The sequence below is a fragment of the Thalassophryne amazonica genome, chromosome 14, assembly GCF_902500255.1.
Source record: "Thalassophryne amazonica chromosome 14, fThaAma1.1, whole genome shotgun sequence".
NCBI classification, from domain to species: domain Eukaryota; kingdom Metazoa; phylum Chordata; class Actinopteri; order Batrachoidiformes; family Batrachoididae; genus Thalassophryne; species Thalassophryne amazonica.
In genome coordinates, this window is record NC_047116.1 from 75,360,348 (window position 1) to 75,384,830 (window position 24,483).

The 24,483-nt window shown below is 39.2% G+C and overlaps 1 protein-coding gene across 2 annotated transcripts in view; it reads left to right on the forward strand.

Annotated features, from left to right (window-relative positions):
* Nucleotides 1-24,483, forward strand: part of wdfy2 (WD repeat and FYVE domain containing 2) — a 73,967-nt gene that overhangs the window by 14,801 nt on the left and 34,683 nt on the right. Inside the window, exons 2-3 of one of the 2 annotated variants that reach the window (XM_034186173.1) lie at nt 1,322-1,389; nt 23,484-23,557. In XM_034186173.1, coding sequence (XP_034042064.1) covers nt 1,322-1,389; nt 23,484-23,557 — 142 coding nt within the window. Of the gene's footprint in view, nt 1-1,321; nt 1,438-23,483; nt 23,558-24,483 lie in introns of those variants that run through there. The other variant, XM_034186174.1, reaches the window with a different exon arrangement.

Genomic DNA, 24,483 nt, shown 5'->3' on the forward strand with positions numbered 1-24,483 from the left:
AGCGCGGCATAAGAAGGTCAGGAACTAGCTGACAGACGCTGGTTGAAAAAATGGCAACAAACATGTCAACAACAATCAATCAATCAATCAACTTTTTTCTTATATAGCGCCAAATCACAACAAACAGTTGCCCCAAGGCACTCCATATTGTAAGGCAAGGCCATACAATAATTATGAAAAACCCCAATGGTCAAAACGACCCCCTATGAGCAAGCACTTGGCCACAGTGGGAAGGAAAAACTCCCTTTTAACAGGAAGAAACCTCCAGCAGAACCAGGCTCAGGGAGGGGCAGTCTTCTGCTGAGACTGGTTGGGGCTGAGGGAAAGAACCAGGAAAAAGACATGCCGAGAAGGGGGGCAGAGATCGATCACTAACAGCAGAACATCATCTGCCAGCGAGGTTTGCTGAGTTCACAGAGGAGGAACTGGTGGAAATATTGAACTCCAAGGATGCCAGAAACACTAAGAAGGTAGACAAGCATGCTACTGATGTTTTAGAAGCATTCATATGCTGTTCACAAAATAAATTGATCTAATTTACTTGACTCTTTGTTGTTTGCTTAATTTGGGAGGGGGGAGGAGAACATAACAGTTGATGGATGGTGAGTCATCCAACATAGAGAAATATTGGATTCAGAAAAGTTATATTGGACGAGGCGTAGCGTAGTTTAACTTTAACTTTTAACAATATAACTTTTATATAACACTTACATTTCCTATAAAAGACTCCAATAGACTTGCCGTTACCAACAGCACAACAATATTAATAGTAACATGCAGTACATAACAATTGACATTGTATTTCGAAGTCCATCTGTCTTTCTAGTGTGGGCGTGGGTAAGTTCAAATTCACGAGAGGTCCATGTGCACTGCAGAGCGTCTCTCTGCAGGTAAACACAGGGCTGCCGATCTGTCCGTTGCAAGGATAATCACAAGCTTGAGCGTCGGCTGATTTAGCTGGTGGTTTACGGTTTACTTTAAAGACTAATGTCCACTCCTCTTCTGGGCTGCCTTTAAAACATCATTACTTTGCTCTCACCTCCAGTCAAGTGGAATCCGTGTCAGTCTTTTAAGGCGTCTGGTGACACTGTTGTGAAAGTTGGACATAGCAGTGATAGCTAACTGCCAAAAAACACCATCTTCTGGTTAAGTTTGGAAAAAACAACAACATGAATGACCGCAAATGAGTCAAACGACTACACATTTATTGCCCAGTATACCAATTTGTAACAGCTTGATATTCCTCGGGGTCACCATAGTGTTGTATTTTCTTTCATCCCATGTCATATACTTTTTGTCTTCTCTCTCTTTAACTGCACAGGACTATTCGGGTATGGCTGAAGAGGGACAGTGGACAGTATTGGCCCAGTGTCTACCACACAATGTCGGGTAAGTAAAGTGATTCATTTTAATTTGGATGAAGCACCATTACTCATTGTATTTGTGTGTGTGTGTGTGTGTGTGTGTGTGAGAGACATATTTCCTCAAAAAAATATATCTCCTCCCCAAATGACTTATCCAGCCTAACATCAGATGGTCTGATGTTTCTGTTTTTCTATATGCATACTCAAACTTTAGTAACAGTGCAATCAGTAGCATTTAAGAAGTACTTATGGAAATAAACAAGAACATATTATTTAAAAACTCATTTCAGAATGTGCAATAAAAATCTTCCGACATTAAGAGACATTGATTTTTTTTTTTTTTACAAACTATTCTGTGTACATTTTAGAGATGATTGTGTGTGGAAAATCTGTTGATCAGCAGTTTCTGAAGTACTTGAGCAAGACTGTGTGGCATCAACATCCCTGTCACTTTAAACCCCTTTCTTTTCCATACTGACACTTGGTTTGAACTGTAGCAGTTCCTCTTGAAAATTTAATTTTGACACTTTCACAGTTTTTGTCATTTTGCCTCTGTATTACACCACAGTGTACAAATGAAACAATCAAAATGTTTTTGTAGTGTGGACTTCCAGCTTTATTTCATGCAGTTTACCATATATATCACATTAACCATTTAGGAATTTCACCATGAGTGTTTTTTTTTTTTAACACAAATCATCACATTTAGAGCCATTTTTCTTTAATCATGTCAGTAGATGGATACATGAATATTTCCCAGTCACCAAATATTTGTTGGAATTTGTGTTGTTTTTCAATGTTTTCTCATCATGGGCATCAATGTCATGATAAGCGGATGCTTTTAAAGATGTCTTTGTACTGTTCTTTTTCCAGGGTGAAATGATAACTTTAAAAACAAGAACTGGGCACACATTTTAATTTATTTTGGATCTTCTTCTACACAGGGTCCAATTTAGACATAAAGGCACAAATATATACATATATTCACTTAAATCTTTTAATAAGTAATGCTGAAGGTTCTATAGTGTCTTTTAATGCGACAATGCCTATTAATTCCTTGTTAGTGATCATGATGACTACAGCTGGTAGTTTCTCTTTGCCAGCATAAAAATGATATGTTTGACACCACTCATAGAACTGAGCAACACTCGGAACAATGCAATTGTGCAAGGAACTCACGTAAGATCTAAGAAGGGGAATTGTAGATTTTGGCAGTTAGGAAGGTCTCTTGGAGCCATTTTATAACAAATTCAGATTCCAAGATCATCAGTTCAAACAATTGTACATAAGTGTAAGTTAGTCAGGTGTGTCACCACTTTGACAAGGTCTGGAAAAAATTGGTTAAGATGTTCAGAAACATCCCAGGAACGGTTACTTTATTGAAGTACCTATATCAATAGCAAAATTGCTGGAAGACCAGTGTCCACAGTGAAGCCAGTTGTACACAGACTGAGAGGGTGCCGAGCAAGAAAGAAGCCGCTGCTCCAAAATCGACAGCTTCGAGCTAGACTGAAATTTGCAGCTGCCCACGTGGTCAAGCCGAATGCCTTACGAAGAAAAGTTTTATGGTCGGACAAGACAAAAGATTGAACAATCTGGCCACAATCACAAGAGGTATGTTTGGAGGAGTAAAGGTAAACCTATGAAACCTAACAACACTGAACCAGCTGTCAACCATGGTGGTGGTAGCGTAATGCTCTGGGGCCATTTTGCTGCCAGTGGTACTGGTGCATTGCACAATTGGATGGAATAATGAAGGAGGAAGTCTATCTCCAAATTCTTTCTCACCTCAAATTAACAGCTGCACATTTGAAACTTAGCCACAATTGGGTGTTTCAACAGGACAGTTATCTCAAACACAAATCAAAACTGGTCATGGGTTGGCTAAAGTAGGATAACATTAAGCATCTGGAATGGCCTTCCCAAAGCCTTGACCTAAACCTTATTGAAAATTTGTGGACTATGCTTTAAAGCTGTGTCCATGCCAGGAAACCAAGCAATTTAATAAAGCTAACCAATTCTGCCAAGATGAGTGGTCAGATATCCAGCTAGTCTTATGCCAGAAGCTTGGCTACCAAAAGCGTCTGGTCGAGGTGCAGCTTGCTAAGGGGCATTTAACCACATATTACTGTGCACTCAATTTAATTTGTTAGAGCCATTAATCATATATGCTGTAAAATCATTCCACCCTGGTAAAAGAACAGTTCAAAGAAATTATTAAAACTGCAAAATTACCATGACATTCATGCCATGATTAGTGTATGTAAACCTCTGACCACAACTATACATCAATCACTCAATGATACGAATACTGTGGCACCTTTTGGTAAATCTGTCTGGAGTAACAACGTGGCCATGTTTCTTCACCTTGTAAATACAGTGAGGAAAATAAGTATTTGAACACCCTGCAATTTTGCAAGTTCTCCCACTTAGAAATCATGGAGGGGTCTGAAATTTTCATCTTAGGTGCACCTCCACTGTGAGAGACATAATCTAAAAAAAAAAAATCCAGAAATCACAATGTATGATTTTTTTTTTTTAATAATTTATTTGTATGTTACTGCTGCAAATAAGTATTTGAACACCTGTGAAAATCAATGTTAATTTGGTACCGTAGCCTTTGTTTGCAATTACAGAGGTCAAACATTTCCTGTAGTTTTTCACCAGGTTTTCACACACTGCAGCAGGGATTTTGGTCCACTCCTCCATACAGATCTTCTCTAGATCTTTCAGGTTTGGAGTTTCAGCTCGCTTCAAAGATTTTCTATTGAGTTCAGGTCTGGAGACTGGCCAGGCCACTCCAGGACCTTGAAATGCTTCTTACGGAGCCCCTCCTTAGTTGCCCTGGCTGTGTGTTTGGGGTCATTGTCATGCTGGAAGACCCAGCCATGACCCATCTTCATTGTTCTTACTGAGGGAAGGAGGTTGTTTGCCAAAATCTTGCAATACATGAATGACCCCATCCATCCTCCCTTCAAGACGGTGCAGTTGTCCTGTCCCCTTTGCAGAAGAGCACCCCCAGAGTATGATGTTTCCACCCCCATGCTTCACAGTTGGGATGGTTTTCTTGGGTTGTTCTCATCCTCTAAACATGGTAAGTGGAGTTGATTCCAAAAAGCGCTATTCTGGTCTCATCTGACCACATGACCTTCTCCCATGCCTCCTCTGGATCATCCAGATGGTCACTGGTGAACTTCAAACGGGCCTGGACATGTGCTGGCTTGAGCGGGTTGACCTTGCTATCCTGCAGGATTTTAAACCTTGACAGCATCATGTGTTACTTATGTAATCTTTGTGACTGTGGCCCCAACTCTCTTCATGTCATTGACCAGGTCCTCCTGTGTAGTTCTGAGCTTTCTCAGTCTGAGGGAGATTGACAGTCATCTTGTGTTTCTTCCACTTTCTAATAAATAATCATAACAGTTGTTGTCTTCTAACAAGCTGCTTGCCTGTTGTCCTGTAGTCCACCCCAGCCTTGTGCAGGTCTACAGCTTTGTCCCTGGTGTCCTTAGACAGCTCTTTGGTCTTGGCTATGGTGGACAGGTTGGAGTGTGATTTATTGAGTGTGTGAACAGGTGTCTTTTATACAGGTAACAAGTTCAAACAGGTGCAGTTAATACAGGTAAAGAGTGCAGAATAAGAGGGCTTCTTAAAGAAAAATGAACAGGTCTGTGAGAGCCAGAATTCTTGCTGATTGGCAGGTGTTCAAATACTTTTTTGCAGCAGTAACATACAAATAAATTATTAAAAAAATCATACATTGTGATTTCTGGATATTTTTTTTTAGATTATATCTCTCACAGTGGACATGCACCTAAGATGAAAATTTCAGACCCCTCCATGATTTCTAAGTGGGAGAACGTGCAAAATCACAAGTGAGAATGTGATCTCACTGAGATGATGGAGAACTTACCTGGCGTTTTGTCGAGACGCGCTCCACGCCGGGAGCCGAGGAGTTCCCATAGTGATGTTGTGGTGCAGGTAGTGCCAGGGCCCAGGTCTGCTTGGGAGCTGTACTGGAATTGTCTGGAACATCAGGAAAAGACCATTCGCTGTAATGCGGGAATTAGAGGGGGAGGACAGTGTTACCTGATCTTAAGCTGCGGAAAGCTTCGGCGTCTTGAGCGCATAGCTGGAAGATGCGATCAAGGTCACAAGGCAGCAATCAGGTTTGGTTCTCCTGGTATGTCTGAATCATAGATGAGGCTTCTGAAGCTGGCGAGGCAAAACAAGGAAAGCAAGGCAACAGACAGCAAAGGACATGTAACATGCAAGTATCTCGCAGTTCTCTAACAGAAGCTCTTATATAGTCTCTCAAATAATCAGTCACTCATAAGATTCAGGTGAGAAATAAAAACTGAGGGTGCCATCTGGTTGGGGAGCAGAACACATAAAATGAATGAAAAACAGAGTTCAGACCAGAGTCCAGGGGAGATCCTGACAAAAGGATTCCTAATGCTCTCAAATATGAATGAAATTCTTTTTTTTTTTTTTGGCAAGAGTTATGGACTTTTGAAAATTGATTAAATTTTAAAGGACAGCGATTTTTCTAAATTTTTAAGGTTTTTCCTGACTTTCACCTTTGACTTATAACCTTGAAAATTTAATCAGTTCTTGCCTATCAGGATTTGAATCCTGTGGAAAAATGTCATAACGCTATATGAAAAATTGTGGGTTCCAGGCTGTTCAAAACAGACAAACAAACGGGCGAAAACAGAATAAAATACTTGACTGTTTCGCTAAGTGGTCAAATATTTTCCTAAAATGAGAAGAAAACAATAAATCCTTATTAACAAAAACTAAGATTTTTTTTCTCAGTTTCCATCACTTTTGATTAGTGACAGAGTTCCCGTGTTGGTGTCGCGCCGTCCTGCCCAAAACTACCGAATTATCAAGTGTTAAAGTCTTAACATGACAACATGTTTCCACTTCATGGGATGAAAATAGAGCAGACAAATATTATGTTGTTCAATTTCAATAAATGAGTTCTGTGAGAATGAGATCTCATCTCGGCTGTACACCTACGTACTTCTGGGGGGAAAAGTAACACTGCCACAACACAGTATTATTCATTTGATTTCATCTAACACTGTTCACAGGCAAATGTCACTTGTGCGATGGATGGAGAATATTCTCCAGAATACATCAAATGTTGGAAAGTTAGTCATTTTGTACTCTTGTGTACATTTTTAAGTTCTTCAGCATTGAATAATTTCTTTGTAAGTAATTGGCACTTGAGAAGGAAGATGTTTGATAAATAAAATAAGTTTCTTAATGTGGAATAATTACTGTTATAGTAATTATTTGAATGAAAATTGATTCTTATTTATTTTAGTCTTACTCAAGCTGAGCTGATACATACAGGGGGTGATGGGAAAAATATGAAAAAGCTTTTCATGTGGGGAAAAATTAACTGTATTAGTGCAATGTATGACAATAATATTATTGTAATATTAAATATGTGAACAATTTAAACAAATCAATGTGACTGACAATACTGGTAAAAGCAGTAATGCACAAATTCAAAAATAATTTCACATTTTACACTGAAAAGCCACATACCTGTATATATGATGTATTAATTTGTATAAATGACAGTGGAAAAAATATTTTTTAAGACTTTTGTTTTTGTCATATCTAAGAATTAAATTTGCTCTTCAGGTCCAGCAAAAATTAATAGTTAAAAAAATAAACAAAACTCTGCAATTCACACCATTCTTATGCACGCATTTCTTTGCTGGTCAAATAATAATGAAGGCATTCTCTCTCTCTCTCTCTCTCTCTCTCTCTCTAGATGTGTGTGTCTTGCTTGCTCTGTGTGTGTGTGTGTGTGTGTGCATGTATGCGTGCGTGTATGTCTTTGATCATGGAGAAACTGGGGAGAGCTGACATTTGCCGTTTGGTATGTTTATGTATTTTGGGTCAAGGATGAACGCTGCAAAAATGGAAAGTTGTTAGGACTAATATTTTGGGAGAAATTAGCGATATTAGCTAACAACAGTGAACAATGGACATTGTGCTGCATTGCACCATGGGACTTTGGGGTTTTGGGTTTTAAATGTTATTGTGGTTGGTTTATGTTAGTTTAACAGTGTTGTTAGTGTTATTGATTTATTGTGTTTTTGTAGTTCAGTTGGTTTAGCCAGTTTAGTAAATGTCATGTTGCCGTTACCATGAGTGAGATAAATGCCATGTTGCCGGTACCTTGAGTGAAAAGTGTATTGCTTTTGATGTCTTCTGTCACTGCCTCTGTGCGTGTGCAAAATTAAAAGTACCTGCTTGAGGCAGAATGTAGAACAGACAAAAGGCTCTGTGTGCATGCGTGCGAGCATACATGTATAACTTCGATCATGGACAAACTGGGGAGAGCTGACAATTACCATTTGGTATGTTTAACAGCACCAAAACGGAACACTGATAGGACTAATATTCTTGGACAAACTACAAATTTTAGCTAACAACACTGGACAATGGATGTTGCTAACTACATTCTGGACTGACATGCCATTCCAGCAGGGAGAGGTAAATCATCTTTATATTAAAAGCATGAGTGCATGTGTCTACGTGCGTACGTGATTTTTATTTAGTAAGTTCAAGGTAAGTACATAATATAATTGTAAATACATTAAAAATACATGGATGACAGAAGAAAGTGAAAACACTTATTTTCATTGTGTGGTCCATTTAAAAATCGAATGACAAAATAGCAACAATAATTAAAAAACTGATAAAAATAATAATGTGTATATGATAACAAGACGTTTGTAGCACATGCACACGCAAGGTGTGGTTCAAACATAATTCACCAAGTCAGACCACCACCGGTGGCCCGCTCCAGGTTAAATGTGTTCACATGTAAATGTCATCCATTTACAATTACACTGTGTTCCCTGCTTTACACATGTTGATAAGCCAAGACCTGCATATGTTAAACCTGTTCACACATAAATGTCCCCCACTCGAGGTTACACTGCGCTCCCTGCCTGACATGTTAATGAGCCAAGGCACACATCTGTTTTCCAGACAGGCCCCCTTCTCTGTGATGTTCTATTGATGGTTTCCAAAGATGTCTCTATAATGTGTCTGTGGACTCTGACCACTTACTGCATTGTGTCAAACGCAGACAACTGTTTACCCCTGCCTTTCGGTGGAGCGCCTCAAGCTGGCCCACCTTGATACTTGCACGCATTTCACCCCTGCACTGCTGTGCAATTCGTCATGCCAATCCAACCGCTGTGTTCCACTGGATGCAGTGCTTTGTGCCGCTGGATGCTGGCTTATATAAAATAACTATTTAGTAGCGGATTAATCATTTGCTCTTAGAGATTGACTGATGAAACCACTTCCAGTTCGCCAGTTCTCTTCCGGAATCACAGAGGAATTTTCTACAGCTGCAGCTTTTTTCTGTCTCTCGTGTGCTTCATGATGTGGAGAACGCATTTGGAATCATTTAAAAGGTAATTATTGTTGGGTTGTCATTTGTTTATGGGGTTTTAGTGCCTTTTCTTTCCCTGTGTCCATTTATTCTGCAGTTCACCTGTCCTCACACTATGTAGCGTACATAAAATGCCCCTCACAAGCACACATGCTACATAATCATAGGGTGCAGCAGCATGCACAGCACACAACACTACACCCAGTTGTGCACACTCCTTGTCTTAAAAAAAAAAAATAGATACCCACTAACATATTAGTGTTGTTGTGAGAGTTTTAAATGTTTTTGGATATTAGCTTTAAAATCACCAAATGAATCACAATTTTTTATGTTGTCTGGAATAGTGTTCCATTGTGTGACAGCTTTAACAGAAAAGGTGCCTGCCCAAATGCTGAGTAGCGAACGGGTAGAACGCAGTATGTATGGAAGTTATTCTAGTGGCAAGGTTGGGTAGGATTACTTTGAAATGTAATCCAAATGTACGTATGTACATACATACATGTAATCCTATCCAACCTTGTCTAGTGGACCTTATAAAGCCACGATAACAGACAAACTTGTACAAACAGGTGGAAGCCAACAGCACATAGATTTGAAAATATCCTTGTACTTGTGTAGTATGCTACAGTGGTGATACCTCAATGGCTTTTTGTCAGAAATATTCAGAGCCTGTTTGTTTAGGGATTCTAAGGGCCTAATTGTTATCTGGCTAGCCTGGACCCAGCAAGTGATACAATATGAAATATGGGAAAAAATTAAATCATGCAATAATATCTTGGCAGCCTCAGTAGATAGAAAGGATCTAATTTGTCTAAATAGAGCCAGCTTATATTTAATAGGTTTGTCATTTTTTGATATGTTTCTTGTAGCATAAATTTGGATCCAGTAACACACCAAGATATTTGAATTCACTTACAATCTCAATTTGTCCACCCTCAATGCAGACTTTTACATCTGAGATGTTCAGTTTTGTTTTGGAGAAGAACATACCTTTAGTTTTGCCTACATTTAAACTGAGACAGGAGCGTTCTATCCACTCAGCCACTCCAACCAAAGCATTGGTTAATTTTTCAGCTGCTTGTTGAGCTGACTTTGCATGGGTATATAAAACAGTGTCATCGGCGTAGAGTTGCATCTGCAAGTCATAACGAAACTGTGGAAAGTCATTAATGTAAAGACTAAAAAGTAGTGGGCCTAACACAGATCCTTGTGGTCCACCCATTGTGCACTTCAAGTAGCTGGAATGTGCATCTTTAAATTTTACAGACTGCCTATTTTAAAGTACTGTTATTAGTTTATAAAATTGTTCATGGACTTGCACCTCCCTATCTGGCTGACCTGGTAAGCCCCTATGTACCGGCTCAGGCCCTCCGTTCTCAGGGTGCAGGACTTCTGTGTGTTCCCAGGGTGAATAAAAAGTCTGCCGGTCACAGAGCTTTCTCCTTCCGTGCTCCAGCTCTGTGGAACGATCTCCCGGCACACATTCGGCAGTCTGATACTGTGGAGACTTTTAAGTCACGTTTAAAGACTCATTTGTTTTCCCTGTTTTATCATTAGTGTTATGATGTGTTTTTATTCTTGTATTCTTTTATGGTCATCTTTTTATTGTGTTTTAAATTTTTAATTCAGTTTTTTTTTGTTGTTTTATGTTGTGCGAAGCGCCTTGAGACGAGTTCGTTGTGAATTGGCGCTATATAAATTAATAATAAATTTGCCTCCTGTTGGATAGATATGATATCCATGCAAGTGTGTTAGCTGAAAGATTAAAGTTGGAGAGTTTGGATATAAGAACTGTATGGTTAACTGTGTCGAAGGCCTTAATTAAGTCTAAGAACACAGCTCCAACAACTCCACCTTTGTCAAGACGAGATCGAATTTGCTTTGTTAGATGTAAGATGGCCATGTCTGTGGAGTAATGTTTTCTGAATCCAAACTGGGCTGGATTTAGACCAGGATTACAACTGTTAATGTGATCTGTAAGTTGTTTTATGACCACTTTTTTCTGCTGTCTTGGAGATTACTGGCAGTATGCTTATAGGTCTATAGTTGCTAACTGTATAGCGATCACCAGATTCAAAAACTGGAGTCACAGTGGCATGTTTCCAGTCCGCAGGGGAAAAAAAACCTGTGTGTAATGGAAAGGTTTACTAAATGAGTAATGGGGGAATTAGAGCAGCTGTGTGTTTTCAATAAACACTGTGTCCTGATGCGTCTTTGCTTTTTGAATTTCTTAAGGAGCAAATCACCTTCTTAACTTCCTCTTCAGCTACTGTGACTAAATCAAGGCCCTGCCCTACAACCGTCAAGTTAACGCCTAGCTCCCTAAGTTTAAAATTATCTCCTAGTTCCTGAACAGAATTGATAAAAAAGGAATTAAAAGTAGAAGCAGTTTTAGCATCATCGTCTGTTGCCTCGCCCTGAAGTGTGAGCTGGATATTCCCTGTTTAACGTGATCTTTCCCTGTTAAACTGTTAATACTTTTCCAAAATTTCATTGCTGTTGCCTTTAGCATCATTCATAAGTTGAAGGAAAAAGTGTGACTTGGCTATTCTCAGTTTCATCATTTTATTCCTTAGGCCTTTATAAACTAAAATATCTGTTTCTCTTATGGTTTTGATGGCCTTTTTTAGAGCAGTGTCTCTTAACTGACAATTATACTTAAGATGTGTCCCCAATCCAAATTATTTATCTCTGTATCAAATGTGTCCTGTTTACTTTTAGGTAGACAGAAGACATTTTTGCGATGGCAAGTTGATATAGTACTCTTCATTTCCTTGCCAACAGAATTAAATTTTGGTCAGACAAACCAGTAATCAGATTATAGCTTTTTGTTATTATATTATAGCTTTCAGGTTTATTGGAGAAAAAAAGATCAAGTTGTGTGCTTGAGCATTTTGTGATTCTTGTAGGGCCTTTTATCAGTTTTATCAGCAATTACAAGGAAATTGCCAGCTTGCAGAATATGCGTTCGCACTTAATAGAATCTTTCACGTACATTAATACCCCGCCCCCTTTTCCCACAGTCCTGTCACACCTGAAACATTGGAATCCACTCACTGTAAATACATTGATGGGAGTAGATTGTTGTAACCATGTTTCAGATATGCACAAGAAGTCCAAGTTAGAGTTTGCTAGTAAATGAGTCAGCTGTTCATTTGTGATGATACTTCTGATGTTTAAGTGACCACCAAGAAGTCCTCCCGGCTTCTGCGTAGCTGGTGTGTGGTGTGTTGTCTTTACTGTGTGGCTGCACACAACACACTGTACGACCAAACCTGTTAGATCTGATTTTGTGTTTTTTGTTTTTTTTTATCTCCATGTGTGTGGTTTCTCAGGTATTGGAAACCTACAGACAGTTTGAAAATCTTACTGTGTGAACCAGGCTTTATCTGTCCGCTTTGTCAGTTGTCAGTGTGTAAGTGCCAATTACTGTCACGCCTGTCACCTTTTGACAGTTGCTTTTTGTTATCATTTTTCATATCAACTTAGTTTTCACTTACCTGGATTTAGTCATTAGTAGGGAGTGCTCTCACTGGCCCTTTTGACAGTGGACCTTTTTGTTATTGGTTTTTCACCTTGTCTGCCTGAGCACAATTTAAGACTTTGTTTCTTTGAGTGTTCTGACCACATTGTCTCTTTTTTTGACAGTGGTCTTTTTGTTATTGATTTTTTTCATTAGTAGGGAGTGCTCTCACTGCCCCTTTTGACAGTCGACCTTTTTGTTACTGGTTTTTCACCTTGTCTGCCTGAGCACAATTTAAGACTTTGTTTGTTTGAGTGTTTTGACCACATTGTCTCTTTTTTGACAGTGGTCTTTTTGTTATTGATTTTTGTCATTAGTAGGGTGTGTTCTCACTGCCCCTTTTGACAGTGGAGTTTTTGTTATTAATTTTTCACCTTGTCTGCTTGAGCACAATTTAAGACTTTGTTTCTTTGAGTGTTTTGACCACATTGTCTCTTTGTTGACAGTGGTCTATTGATTTTTGTCATTAGTAGGGCGTGTTCTCACTGCCCCTTTTGACAGTGGAGTTTTTGTTATTAATTTTTCACCTTGTCTGCTTGAGCACAATTTAAGACTTTGTTTCTTTGAGTGTTTTGACCACATTCTCTTTTTTGACAGTGGTCTTTTTGTTATCGATTTTTGTCATTAGTAGGGCATGCTCTCACTGCCCCTTTTGGTGGTGGACCTTTTTGTTATTGTTTCACTCATAGATGACCAGCTTTTGGATTTTGGTTATTTTGGATTTTGTTACTTTACTAAAAGACTGCTGCTGCATTTTTGGATTTTGTTGTTATTTTGAACTTTGTGTTAGACTGTTGCAGTATTTTTTGGTTTTGGCACTGTGTTCACTCTGAACTCTTACTATCATTTGGAAAGTAAACACCTGGGTATTTCACTAACCCTTCTCTGTCAGCTGGCTATGTTGGGGTCAAGTCCTTTCCTCCTCAGTGGTTGTAACCATAGCAGTTATTTGTAATATTTATATTGCAATGACTTGGTAAAACGATTGCATTTCCATTCCTATAAGTATCTGTAAAATGATGTTAGATGTTAGTATGATAGATTTAACATCTCGTCATAATCGTTCAGATGAGCTGTGATGTGATGTGCTGTGCTAACGCAGTGATTCGCACTGACACTCAATGTTTTTGAATTGTTTGCGCAATGTTCACCTTAAGTTCACATAATTAATGTGTGCCAGAGATTTTGAACATTTCAAAATTTTCTTTGTGCACTTCCTAAAAACCGCACATGGTTTACAACAGTTTACAATGAGTTTACTCTCTGGCACGGCAGATTGTGTACCAGACCAGTGCGTGGATCACATTTGTGCCATGTGTCATGGCACCTTTATACATTGCTCCCCATCTGACATATTAATGAGCCAAGACGCACATCTGTTGTCCTGGCAGGTCCCCTGGTGAGCGATGTTCTATTGGTTGTTTCCAAAGATGTCTTGATAATGTGTATGCGGACTCTGATCGCTCACTGCATTGTGCCAAAGGCAGACAACCATCCGCCCCTCTTGTTTATGTAATCAGCCGGCCCGGTCCTTTGTGTTTCACTGTCAAGACCCCTACGGGCTAAGAAGCTGGGCCGAGCCCCTTTATAAGTCTTTGTGCATTTAAGTTTTTTCAGTGTGTGCTTTTGTGTAAATAAATTGACACGCCATTCATTGTTAAAATGTAGAAATCATTTCTCTTCTTTTCGTCCGACTCAATTTCTACAGCCTGAGCAATATATAAATACATTGACAGTAAATTAACATGAAAAAAATGTAATTAATAGGAAATAAAAGGGTTGAGTTCTTCTTCTAAAAATTGTTGAAGTCGATGGTTCTAAGAACATTTTGGACTCACATGCCATTCCAGCTCATAGAAACATTGCACAATTTATTACCACCCTTGAAAAATTTCAGCTACCTATTTTAGAAACGGTACCCAGTCTAGAGCCCGTGGATCCCCATGGGCAACAAGCAAATATATATATATATATATGTGTGTGTGTGTGTGTGTGTGTGTGTGTATAGTAAAATTAAAATTGGAAAATTGTAGATATTATCATTACTATGTTTATAATAGTAGAACAGTCAAACATAATACATATTTTAGGACTTTCAGTATTTATTGCACATCAGCAGGCATGTTACATTTATGTAAAATTTAATGTACATTCTTGCCTTTTGTCTCACTGAGGGGAAAATAATACCTGATGTTCCAGTTAAACTGTGTGGGTCTTGGTTGTTGGTGTGAGCGAATGCGTGTGTGTACGTATTTGTGGGTCAGCTCCCGCCAACCTCTGCCTCTGATCACCATCACTGCTGCAGTTGTTCTGCCCCTCCGTCACAAAAGAAAAGAAAAAACCCAAAAACCTTGCAGCTTGGCTGTTGCTGAGAGAGACGAAAACGGCTTCAATGAGTTTAATTATAGTAACTTGCCACATTTTATTGTCAGTAACGATAATGGTGTTGTAACGATAGAAACAGTAATTAGATTACCCGTTACTGAAAAAATAACCTTGTTTGTAACAACATTATTCCTATTGCTAATATATGACATCAAATGACATGAAATATAACAAAAAAAAGAAATATGTAGTTTGCATCATATTTAACTTTAACTTAAATTGGCTCAAGTTATGACTCTTACAATAAATAATAAAAAAACACCACAAATCAAATTTCCAGCCAATTCTGAACATGCAAAAAGAATAACTAGATCCAGCACCTGTTAGACTTACACCCATACAGCTTTGTGGAAAACTAATATTTTTATTCACAGGTATATGTTGACTTTTTTAAATATAAAACTACATGATCTTTGACACACTTTGCTTTCATGGCATCATTTGTCACACCACCTTTCTGAGCACACTGCAGCACACTTGAATAAATCGAAATTAGCAGCTCTGTGTACTGAATTAATTTAGGATCGAAAATTGTTTTTATCGAAAATCAATTTTGAATCAAATTGTGGCACCATAAATTGGAATCAAATCGTGAGATACTGAAAGATTTACACATTTATTATTAATGATAATAATGACCGTAATGCATCCCTCTGCACTGAACACATCACACCGCTCTGTTCTTTACTTTGGGCTATATTTCAGTGTGTAGCATATTTCTTATTTTCATTGAGTTGTTTCATGGCAAAGATGGTGAATTTCTGAATGAAATAGCTTATCAAAGTGATGAAATGATATCCAAGCCTCTGTATAATTTGCAATTAAATAAATGGCACAGAGCCAAAGATTACTGTGAGTTGACTTAAAAAAAAAATTGTTCCTTCAAAATATATGCATAGCCTTTATTCCTGTGTATGGTACAGTGCATCTGGAATGTGTTCACAGCACTTCACCTTTTCCACATTTTATGTTATGTTATAGCTTTATTCCAAAATGGAGTGAAGTATTTTTTTCCCTCAGAATTCTACTCACAATACCCCATAATGACAATCTGAAAAAAGTTTTTTTGTTGTTGTTGAATTTTTTGCAAATTTATATATAAAAAAAGAAGAAGAAATCGCATGTACATAAGTATACACCCTTTGCTCAATACTTTGTTGATGCACTTTTGGCAGCAATTATAACCTGAACTCCTCTTGAATATGATGCTACAAGCTTGGCACGTCTATATTTTGGCAGTTTTGCCCATTCCTCATTGCAGCACCTCTCAAGCTCCATCAGGTTGGATCAGGCGCGTCGGTGCACAGCCATTTTCAGATCTGTACAGAGATGTTCAATCGGATTCAGGTCTGGGCTCTGGCTGGGCCACTCAAGGACATTCACAGTTGTCCTGAGTTGTCCTGAAGCCACTTCTTTGACAACTTGGCTGTGTGCTTATGGTCATTGTCCTGCTGAAAGATGAACCATCCCCCAGCCTGAGGTCAAGAGCACTCTGGAACAGGTTTTCATCCAGGATGTCTCCGTACATTGCTGCATTCCTCTTTCTCTCAATCCTGACTAGTCTCCCAGTTTCTGCCGCTGAAAAACATCCCCACAGCATGATGGTGCCACCACCATGCTTCACTGTAGGGATGGTGCCTGGTTTCCTCCAAACATGACGCCTGGCATTCACACCAAAGAGTTCAATCTGTGTCTCATCATACCAGAGAATTTTGTTTCTCATGGTCTTACAGTCCTTCAGGTGTCATTGACAAACTCCAGGCAGGCGGCCATGTGCGTTTTACTAAGGAGTGGCTTTGGTCTGGTGCTCTGCCATACAAGTCTGATTGGTGGATTGCTGCAGAGATTTTTGTGCTTCTGGAAGCATGCTCTCTCCACAGAGGAATGATGGCGCACTGACAGAGTGACCATGGGGTTCTTGGTCACCTCCCTGAATAAAGGCCCTTCTCTCCCGATCGCTCAGTTTAGACGGGCGCCCAGCTGTAGGAAGAGTCCTGGTGGATATGAACTTCTTCCATTCGCAGATGTTGGGGGCCACTGTGCTCATTGGTACCAAAGCAGCATAAATGTTTCTGTACTCTTTCCCAGATTTGTGCTTCAAGACAATCCCCTGTCAGAGGTCTACAGAAAATTCCTTTGACTTCATGCTTAGTTTGTGCTCTGACATTTATTGTTAGCTTATATGTAGACAGGTGTGTGTCTTTCCAAATCATGTCCAGTCAACTGAATTTACCCCAGGTGGACTCCGGTTAATCTGTAGAGACATCTCAAGGATGATCAGTGGAAACAGGATGCGCCTGAGCTCAATTTTGAGCTTCATAGCAAAGACTGTGAATACTTATGTACATATTTATGTACGTGTTTTTTTTTTTTTTTTAGTAAATTTGCAAAAATGAAAAAAAAATTCTCACATTGTCATTATGTGTAGAATTTTGAGGAAAAATGGGTGAAATTCATTTTTCCTCAAAATAAGGAATAAGGCTGTAACATAACAAAATATGGAAAAAGTGAAGCACTGTGAATACTTTCTGGATGCACTGTACGTCACGTCACCCTGTTCTGCAGTGCAGCACACACATGAACAGTCAGTTGTGGACACGGTGTGGAGTCGGACTGAGTACTTGGGGTCGGTTTGAGTACTGATTGCTGCCACACTTTTCTTTGATGCATGGACTGTTTTTTTTTGTTGTTTTTTTTCAGTGAGCTTTTTAAGCTGCTTTTGAATTGTTCCTTCTCTTTATCTTGTGCTCTGCTGGTGTCTCTGATGTTCTCTGTCCCCAGTTCCCTCCTGTTGCGCAATAGAAGGAAATGCCATGCTGCCATCAGCAAGTTTGTTGCAGTTCAAAATGAAACACAAGGCTGCTCGTCTTTCTGTTTTAATTTAGTGGTGTGAAAAATAAAACAGCAAACGCTTATTTTATAATGTAGGAGAAGCTCTGATTTGGGGCACAAACTGTGTTCTAGACAAGTGTGTAATCAAATTCAAGGTCACACAGTTTCAGTCATATGATTTGTTGACAAAGTGTGAGTTTTAATGAACTTCATGACGTGGACAGTGAGTGTCTGTTTCTGATTGTCTCCGCTAACAGGAATCATTACATCCTGCCGACTGTGACTGCACGCGCTTATCCAGAATGCGCGACGATTGATATAAATTCTTAGATTATTGAGCAGTACATTCTTTTTGGTGTCCTCTTCCAAAAAAGACATCAGCCAAAAAGTGCATTTAAGAGGAGTTAGTTTTATGTAGTTTCTGGTTTCAGATTCAGTGTGTTTCCTCTCTTAAAACAAACATTTCAACTTAAAAAGGTGAAATTTTGTCAACTGCCCCGTGGGGGGGGGTGGGGGGGGGGGGGGGGGGGGATTGGGCTGTTTTGTTTCAGAGGCCCAAACAACACTGACTATATTTTTGCAAGTTAAAAAAAAAAGACCTGTTTAATGTCCATACTGCTTCAGAGCACTTTCATTTCAAATACCACACACACACACACACACACACACGCATGTATATGTGTGTGTACATATATATACGAGGTCTGTTAGAAAAGTATCCAACCTTCTTATTTTTTTCAAAAACCATATGGATTTGAATCATGTGTGATTGCATCAGCCAAGCTTGAACCTTCGTGCACATGCATGAGTTTTTTCACGCCTGTAGGTTGCGTCATTCGCCTGTGAGCAGGCTTTGTGTGAGCAGTGGTCCACCCCTCTCGTCGGATTTTTATTGCGAATAAATGTCTGAACGATTTGGAGCTTTGCTACATCAGTTTTTTTCCAGAAACTGTGAGAGACCTCCAGGTGGACACCGTTCAGAAAATTAATATGGTTTTCAGGGACGATTTTATGGGGATTATACAGATTAAGGAGTGTTACTGCCGCTTTAAGGACGGCCCACAACTGCTGAGAGCGCGGCGCGCTCCCAGCACCGATCGACATGCTCAGACCCCACTGAAACAACCAGATCATTTCCCATGTGAAGGCTTTGTTGATCCGGGACCTCATCTGACTTTCACAAAAAGGCAGAAGTCGTGGACATCAGCACTTTTTTGGCACATTCCACCGTTACAGGAGTTTTTTCATGGAAAGAAAAGTGGAGGGACGCGCCACGGAGCCGTTCATTACGCGGGACAAAACCACCTCGGTGTTGGTCTCACAGGACGGCTTAAAGGTGGATTTCAGACGGCTGTCGGTTGCTTTTCAGTCGTGTGATTATCTGATTGTGATTGTGCATGAGCTGGACATGACCCAACATGTCCTGGAAGGCTTCATCACGGTGTTGCTTTGCGCCATGCAGCTCCACCGCGACATGCGGAACTCGTCCGCATGTCTGTCTCAATGTGCCGAAAAAATGCTGATGTCCACGCCTTTTCACAATTCCTGTGCTAGTCAGATGACATACCGGATCAAGACAGCGTCCAGTTTAGAAATGAACAGCACATTCCACTGTTACAGGAGTTTTTGTCATTTAAAGAGGAGGAGCCGCTCATATATATATATAAGTACATATGCATACATGAACATGATTGGAATTGAAAAAGACAGAAGCGTCTTAGTGGAATTTAGATATGATAAGGTGACATTAGTGCTGGGATTTGTAAATGAGTTGTTATTGCACATGATTTGTGGACATATTATTGCATGTGGTTATTTCACAGTGTTATATCTGTGTGTGTGTGTGTGTGTGTGTGTGTGTATATATATATATATAAAATTTTAGCTAAATCTTCTCAGAAGGAATGGATTTATTTTATCTTCATTCATCAGCTGTGTTCTTTCTCAGTGATTTGACCTTCCGATTTGGCTTTCCATCTTCCGTCTTCCCTGCTTTTCTCCTTTACATAGCACCCCTTGGGCACGTATTGTGGCATTTCGGGACTACCTTACATTGCTATGCTGATGATACTCTGTTTTACATGCCGACAACTGCTGGTAATCTCGTACACATAAGTCCTTAGAGGATTGCCTTGCGTCAGTGAAAAGCGGGGTACAAACTCCACTGACATTTCCATGACTCCACTGTAATGTCATCTGGACCAACTGCCTTTCCATTTTACATCCTCTTCAAAGCTGCCCTTACTTCATCCTTACTTATCTGTTGCACTTCCTGATTTGCTCTCTCCACATCATCCAGCTCTTCTCTCTCTTATTTTTTATTCATCAGCTCCACAAAATATTACCTTTTCCATCGGCATCCTTTATCACCCTAACCTGCTGCAGATCTTTTCCAGCTCTGTTCCTTTGTCTGGCCAATCAGTACAAGTCCTTTTCTCCTGCCTTCCTAATCAACTTTTTGTACAGCTCGCAATATGTGTACCTGTTGGGCATATGCACTGATGATATTCATCATCACCCCTTCAGTTGCCAATTTCACACTCATGACCCTGTCAGACACTCGGTTAATCTCCAACCAGTGGTGGGCACAGTTCTGCTAATCCGCTAACCGCTAATTATTGAAGCTGATGTTTTCATTATCATATTCGCTTTTCAAATAACTTTGAAAACCATCAGCGGACCAATTATCTTCCGATAAATTTTGGTCCGATAATTTTTAGACCGCTAACTTATTTTTGCAGGCATAATGAATAAAGCTTTAACAGTTAAAAACATTTGTGAATTCTGATAAAGATTTTAGTGCCTACCTGTTAAATATTTTGTAACAGACATACAGTTCTGTACTCTGCAAACAAAGGAGAGCTGGTTTCAGGAGAAACCGCTCTATCCCCTGCAGTCAGAGGAGATCTGGTCACAGAAGAGAAAGAAAGCAAGAAAAAAAAAGACCTAATTTCTCTTGACACCATAATAACTTGCCAGCAAAATCACCCAAGTCATCCAGAGGGATAGAGTTTTAACTTGTGATTAAAATTTTAACCAAACTAATTTCAGACAAGTTATTTAAATTAATGTCACATTTGTTTTATAAAGTGAAAATATCAGCTCTGTGTTTTAGTTTTAAAGTAATACACTAATTTTGAAGATTTTAGTGTGGACATGCTGTCTCCACAGTGCATTATGGGTAAAATTTCACAACAGGAGAAATGCATTTGAGATGCTCTGATCAGGCTCCACACGGACAACAGCATTTGTTGCTGCAGCTGATGAAAAGAAATAAAAATGTACATTTTGGTTGTATTACAATTGTTGTCATGGATTCTCTCTGTTTAAACCGCAAAAACTCTCTGGTGTGCAAGGATTATGGGTTAGGGTTGGAGTATTTGGGCGGCAGTAGATGGCAGTGTTCTATGCATTTTGACTTTGGTTATATCAAACGGTTGTCTAATCACAACGTGACTTTTGGCTTTTGCAAATGTCTTTTTTTTACCTATGAAAAAAAATGGCATTTTTTGCAAAAGCACATTTATATGTAAACAGCAACACATACGTCACATTAACTTGTTGATTTTTACATAGAATGAATTAGTCAACCAATCAGTGTTAGCAGAGGCTCATTTTACCCATAATCTCTTTGGCATCTGTGTGTGTTTGTTACAAAACTTCAGAATTATTGCATTATGTAAAATCAAAATATGTGTTATATTTTAACTTTGTACAAATGACAGAATTGTCATTAATAGAGTTATTCTATCCGGATTAATTTGATTTATAAATCAAAACCATAAGTTTAAACTGCTTTATTTTCCAAGACCTCTGCCTCATGGTGGGACTGCTGTATGCTGTTAAGGAATAATGACTTTTGTTTTTTTTGTGGCAACCTGGTGGTCAGGCTCCTTTTGTTGGGGTAGAGTTAAGCTTAACACCTCTCAACTGTTTCACTGCTGCAAAATATGTAGCAAAGAGGAGCTTCCAGCAGTGGGCAGGGTGCATAAAGACAGAAGTGCTGACTCATTGTTTGGGTTTGTGATCGTGGTGTTAAAACTCAAAATCGGCTTATTAGTAGCTGAGAGTGTACCGGAGACAATACTGAAATTGATCGGTTATCGGTTAGCTGTAGCTTCCGATAAAGTTTTGGGTGGTTTATCGGTTTAGCATTATAAAAGATAATCTTTCAGTTAGCTGACTAGATGTTATCGAAGCTAACTTTTTGGTTAGCTGTGCCCACCACTGCCTCAGTGCCTCCAACACACTCGTAACATACTCTTTCTTTAAAATGAACACAACACTATTTCTCTTCCTATCCACACCATGATACAACAACTTAAACCCACCGCATATGCTCCTGCTCTTACTTCCCTTCCACTTGGTCTCTTGCACACATATGTCTACCGTTCTCCTAGCCATCATATCAGCCAGCTCTTTCCCAGACAGTTTGTGAGACGACCCACAAACTCTGAATTCAAGCCACAGTTCACAGTGAAGACAGTGAAGCATGGTGGTGCAAGCATCATGATATGGGCATGTTTCTCCTACTATGGTGTTGGGCCTACATATCGCATACCAGGTATCATGGATCAGTTTGTATATGTCAAAATACTTGAAGAGGTCATGTTGCCTTATGCTGAAGAGGACATGCCCTTGAAATGGGTATTTCAACAAGACAATGACCGCAAGCACACTAGTAAACAAGCAAAATCCTGGTTCCAAACCAACAAAATTAATGCCTTGCAGATGTGAAGAAATCATGAAAAACTGTGGTTATACAACTAAATACTAGTTTAGTGATTCACAGGATTGCTAAAAAAGCAGTTTGAACATAACAGTTTTGAGTTTGTAGCGTTTTACTAATAGCCCAATTTCATAGCCTTAAGAGTGTGCATATCATGAATGCTTGGCCTTTTTGGATTTGTGAGAATCTACTGAATCTACTGGTACCTTGTTTCCCATGTAACAATAAGAAATATACTCAAAACCTGGATTAATCTTTTTAGTCACATAGCACTACTATTATTCTGAACACTACTGTTTGTGTGTGTTTGTATGTATATGTATGTATGTGTATATATATATATATATATGTATATATATATATATATATGTATATATGTATGTATGTATATATGTATGTATATATATGTATATATATATATATATATATATATGTATATGTGTGTATCTAATGTATAAGATGACCAGCAATCAACACCAAACTTGGTATGGTGATTGCGGACACCGAGGGGGAGGTCACTGTATAGCCCTTGGGTTGAAAGCATACGTGTGCGAACACACACACACACACACACACACACACACACACACACACACACACACGGTCAGCCATATATATTAGATCATGATCTTCTCACCTTATTTTCGCAGTTCACGAGGTATTCAGGTCAGGTAGCAAGCATCACACTTTACTTACTACATAGTGGTAGCTGCCTAGGGTGCACTTTAATTACAGACCAATGCGCGCCATGTGCGAGTAATGGCACACATTTTTTGAGTTAAAATGTACCTGCTGTGTACAGCAGGTACCAGAGCATTACAGTGATATGAGATGCTATCACCTTTTGTCATCATTCACTTGAGTCTTACGAATGTCACAAATTGGTCTCTGTAAATAAATGACGACAACATACACACAATGCAGTGCAACTTCCTACACCTCAACTAAAGTGACATGAAATATACAAGGACATGGCTAAAATTCTTCTCTATTACCTGGGTGTAGAACAGGTAACTGAGCTAGTGTGTGTGTGTGTGTGTGTGTGTGTGTGTGTGTGTGTGTGTGTGTGTGTGTGTGTGTGTGTGTGTGTGTGTGTGTGTGTGTATAATTCCATGTCACTTGCAGTGACCTTGTTTGTCAGGCTATTATAAATAACACACCTTATACACATACAGAGTATACAAACTGGTTATTGTTGTTTGTTTTTGTCTCCAGCCTCGTGCTCCTGCATGTCCTTTAACCCAGAGACCAGGAGGCTGTCCGTGGGAATGGACACCGGGCTTATCTGTGTAAGGACAAACCTCCTTTCTGTCCTGAATAAGGAGTGTTGCTCTTCTCATGTTTCAGCTGTGAAGTTCCAGTAGGTGGTTTCTCTCTTTATGTTGATTATTAATGTTTAGAGCAGATGTAGAGTTAAATAATTTTCAGCACAAATATTATTTCTTAGTTCGTGAGGTATATAATCCCTGAACTCTGTCAGTCAGTGTGACCATTAAATCTTAAAAAGACAAAGAAACTACATTTTAAAAAAAGGTTCTGTTGCAGCATATTTGGATAGATCAGGAGTGCTCTTGGCCTTGACCAGAAGAGTCGAGGCAGCAGTGATCCACTCGACCATGATGTTCAGCTCGTGAACTTTAGTGTTTTAAATAAGCCATGAAGTCAATAAACTGTTGCCCAATGACTACTGGGATAGGCTCCAGCCCCCAAACCCTGTGACCCTGAGCTGGAATAAGTGGGTAAAGAATGAATTTATGGTGTATTCAGTAAGAATGTGAATTTCCAGTTTGTAGTCTACTGTGAAAATATCTAAAATGAGGAGAGAAATTTACTTAAGAAACTGTATATGATCAGCTGGTCTAATTGGTAGTATTTATATTTTGGGGAAAACCTCCCCCAAAGCAACAAAAGAAAAAAAAAAGTAAAAAAAAGCCAGTCCTGGTGGCCTTTGTTCCAGATTTTTTAAGTATTAGTGTTTGCGTTGTCCACTCAGCACCTGCTTAGGTGTCTCTGTTAGACATTCAAGCTACCAAACACAGCATGTTTTTGTGCCATGCTGTGAGCAAATAAATGGTAAATGGACTGCATTTATATAGCGCTTTTCCATCTGCATCAGACGCTCAAAGCACTTTACAATTATGCTTCACATTCACCCCGATGTCAGGGTGCTGCCATACAAGGTGCTCACTACACAGCGGGAGCAATAGTGGATTAA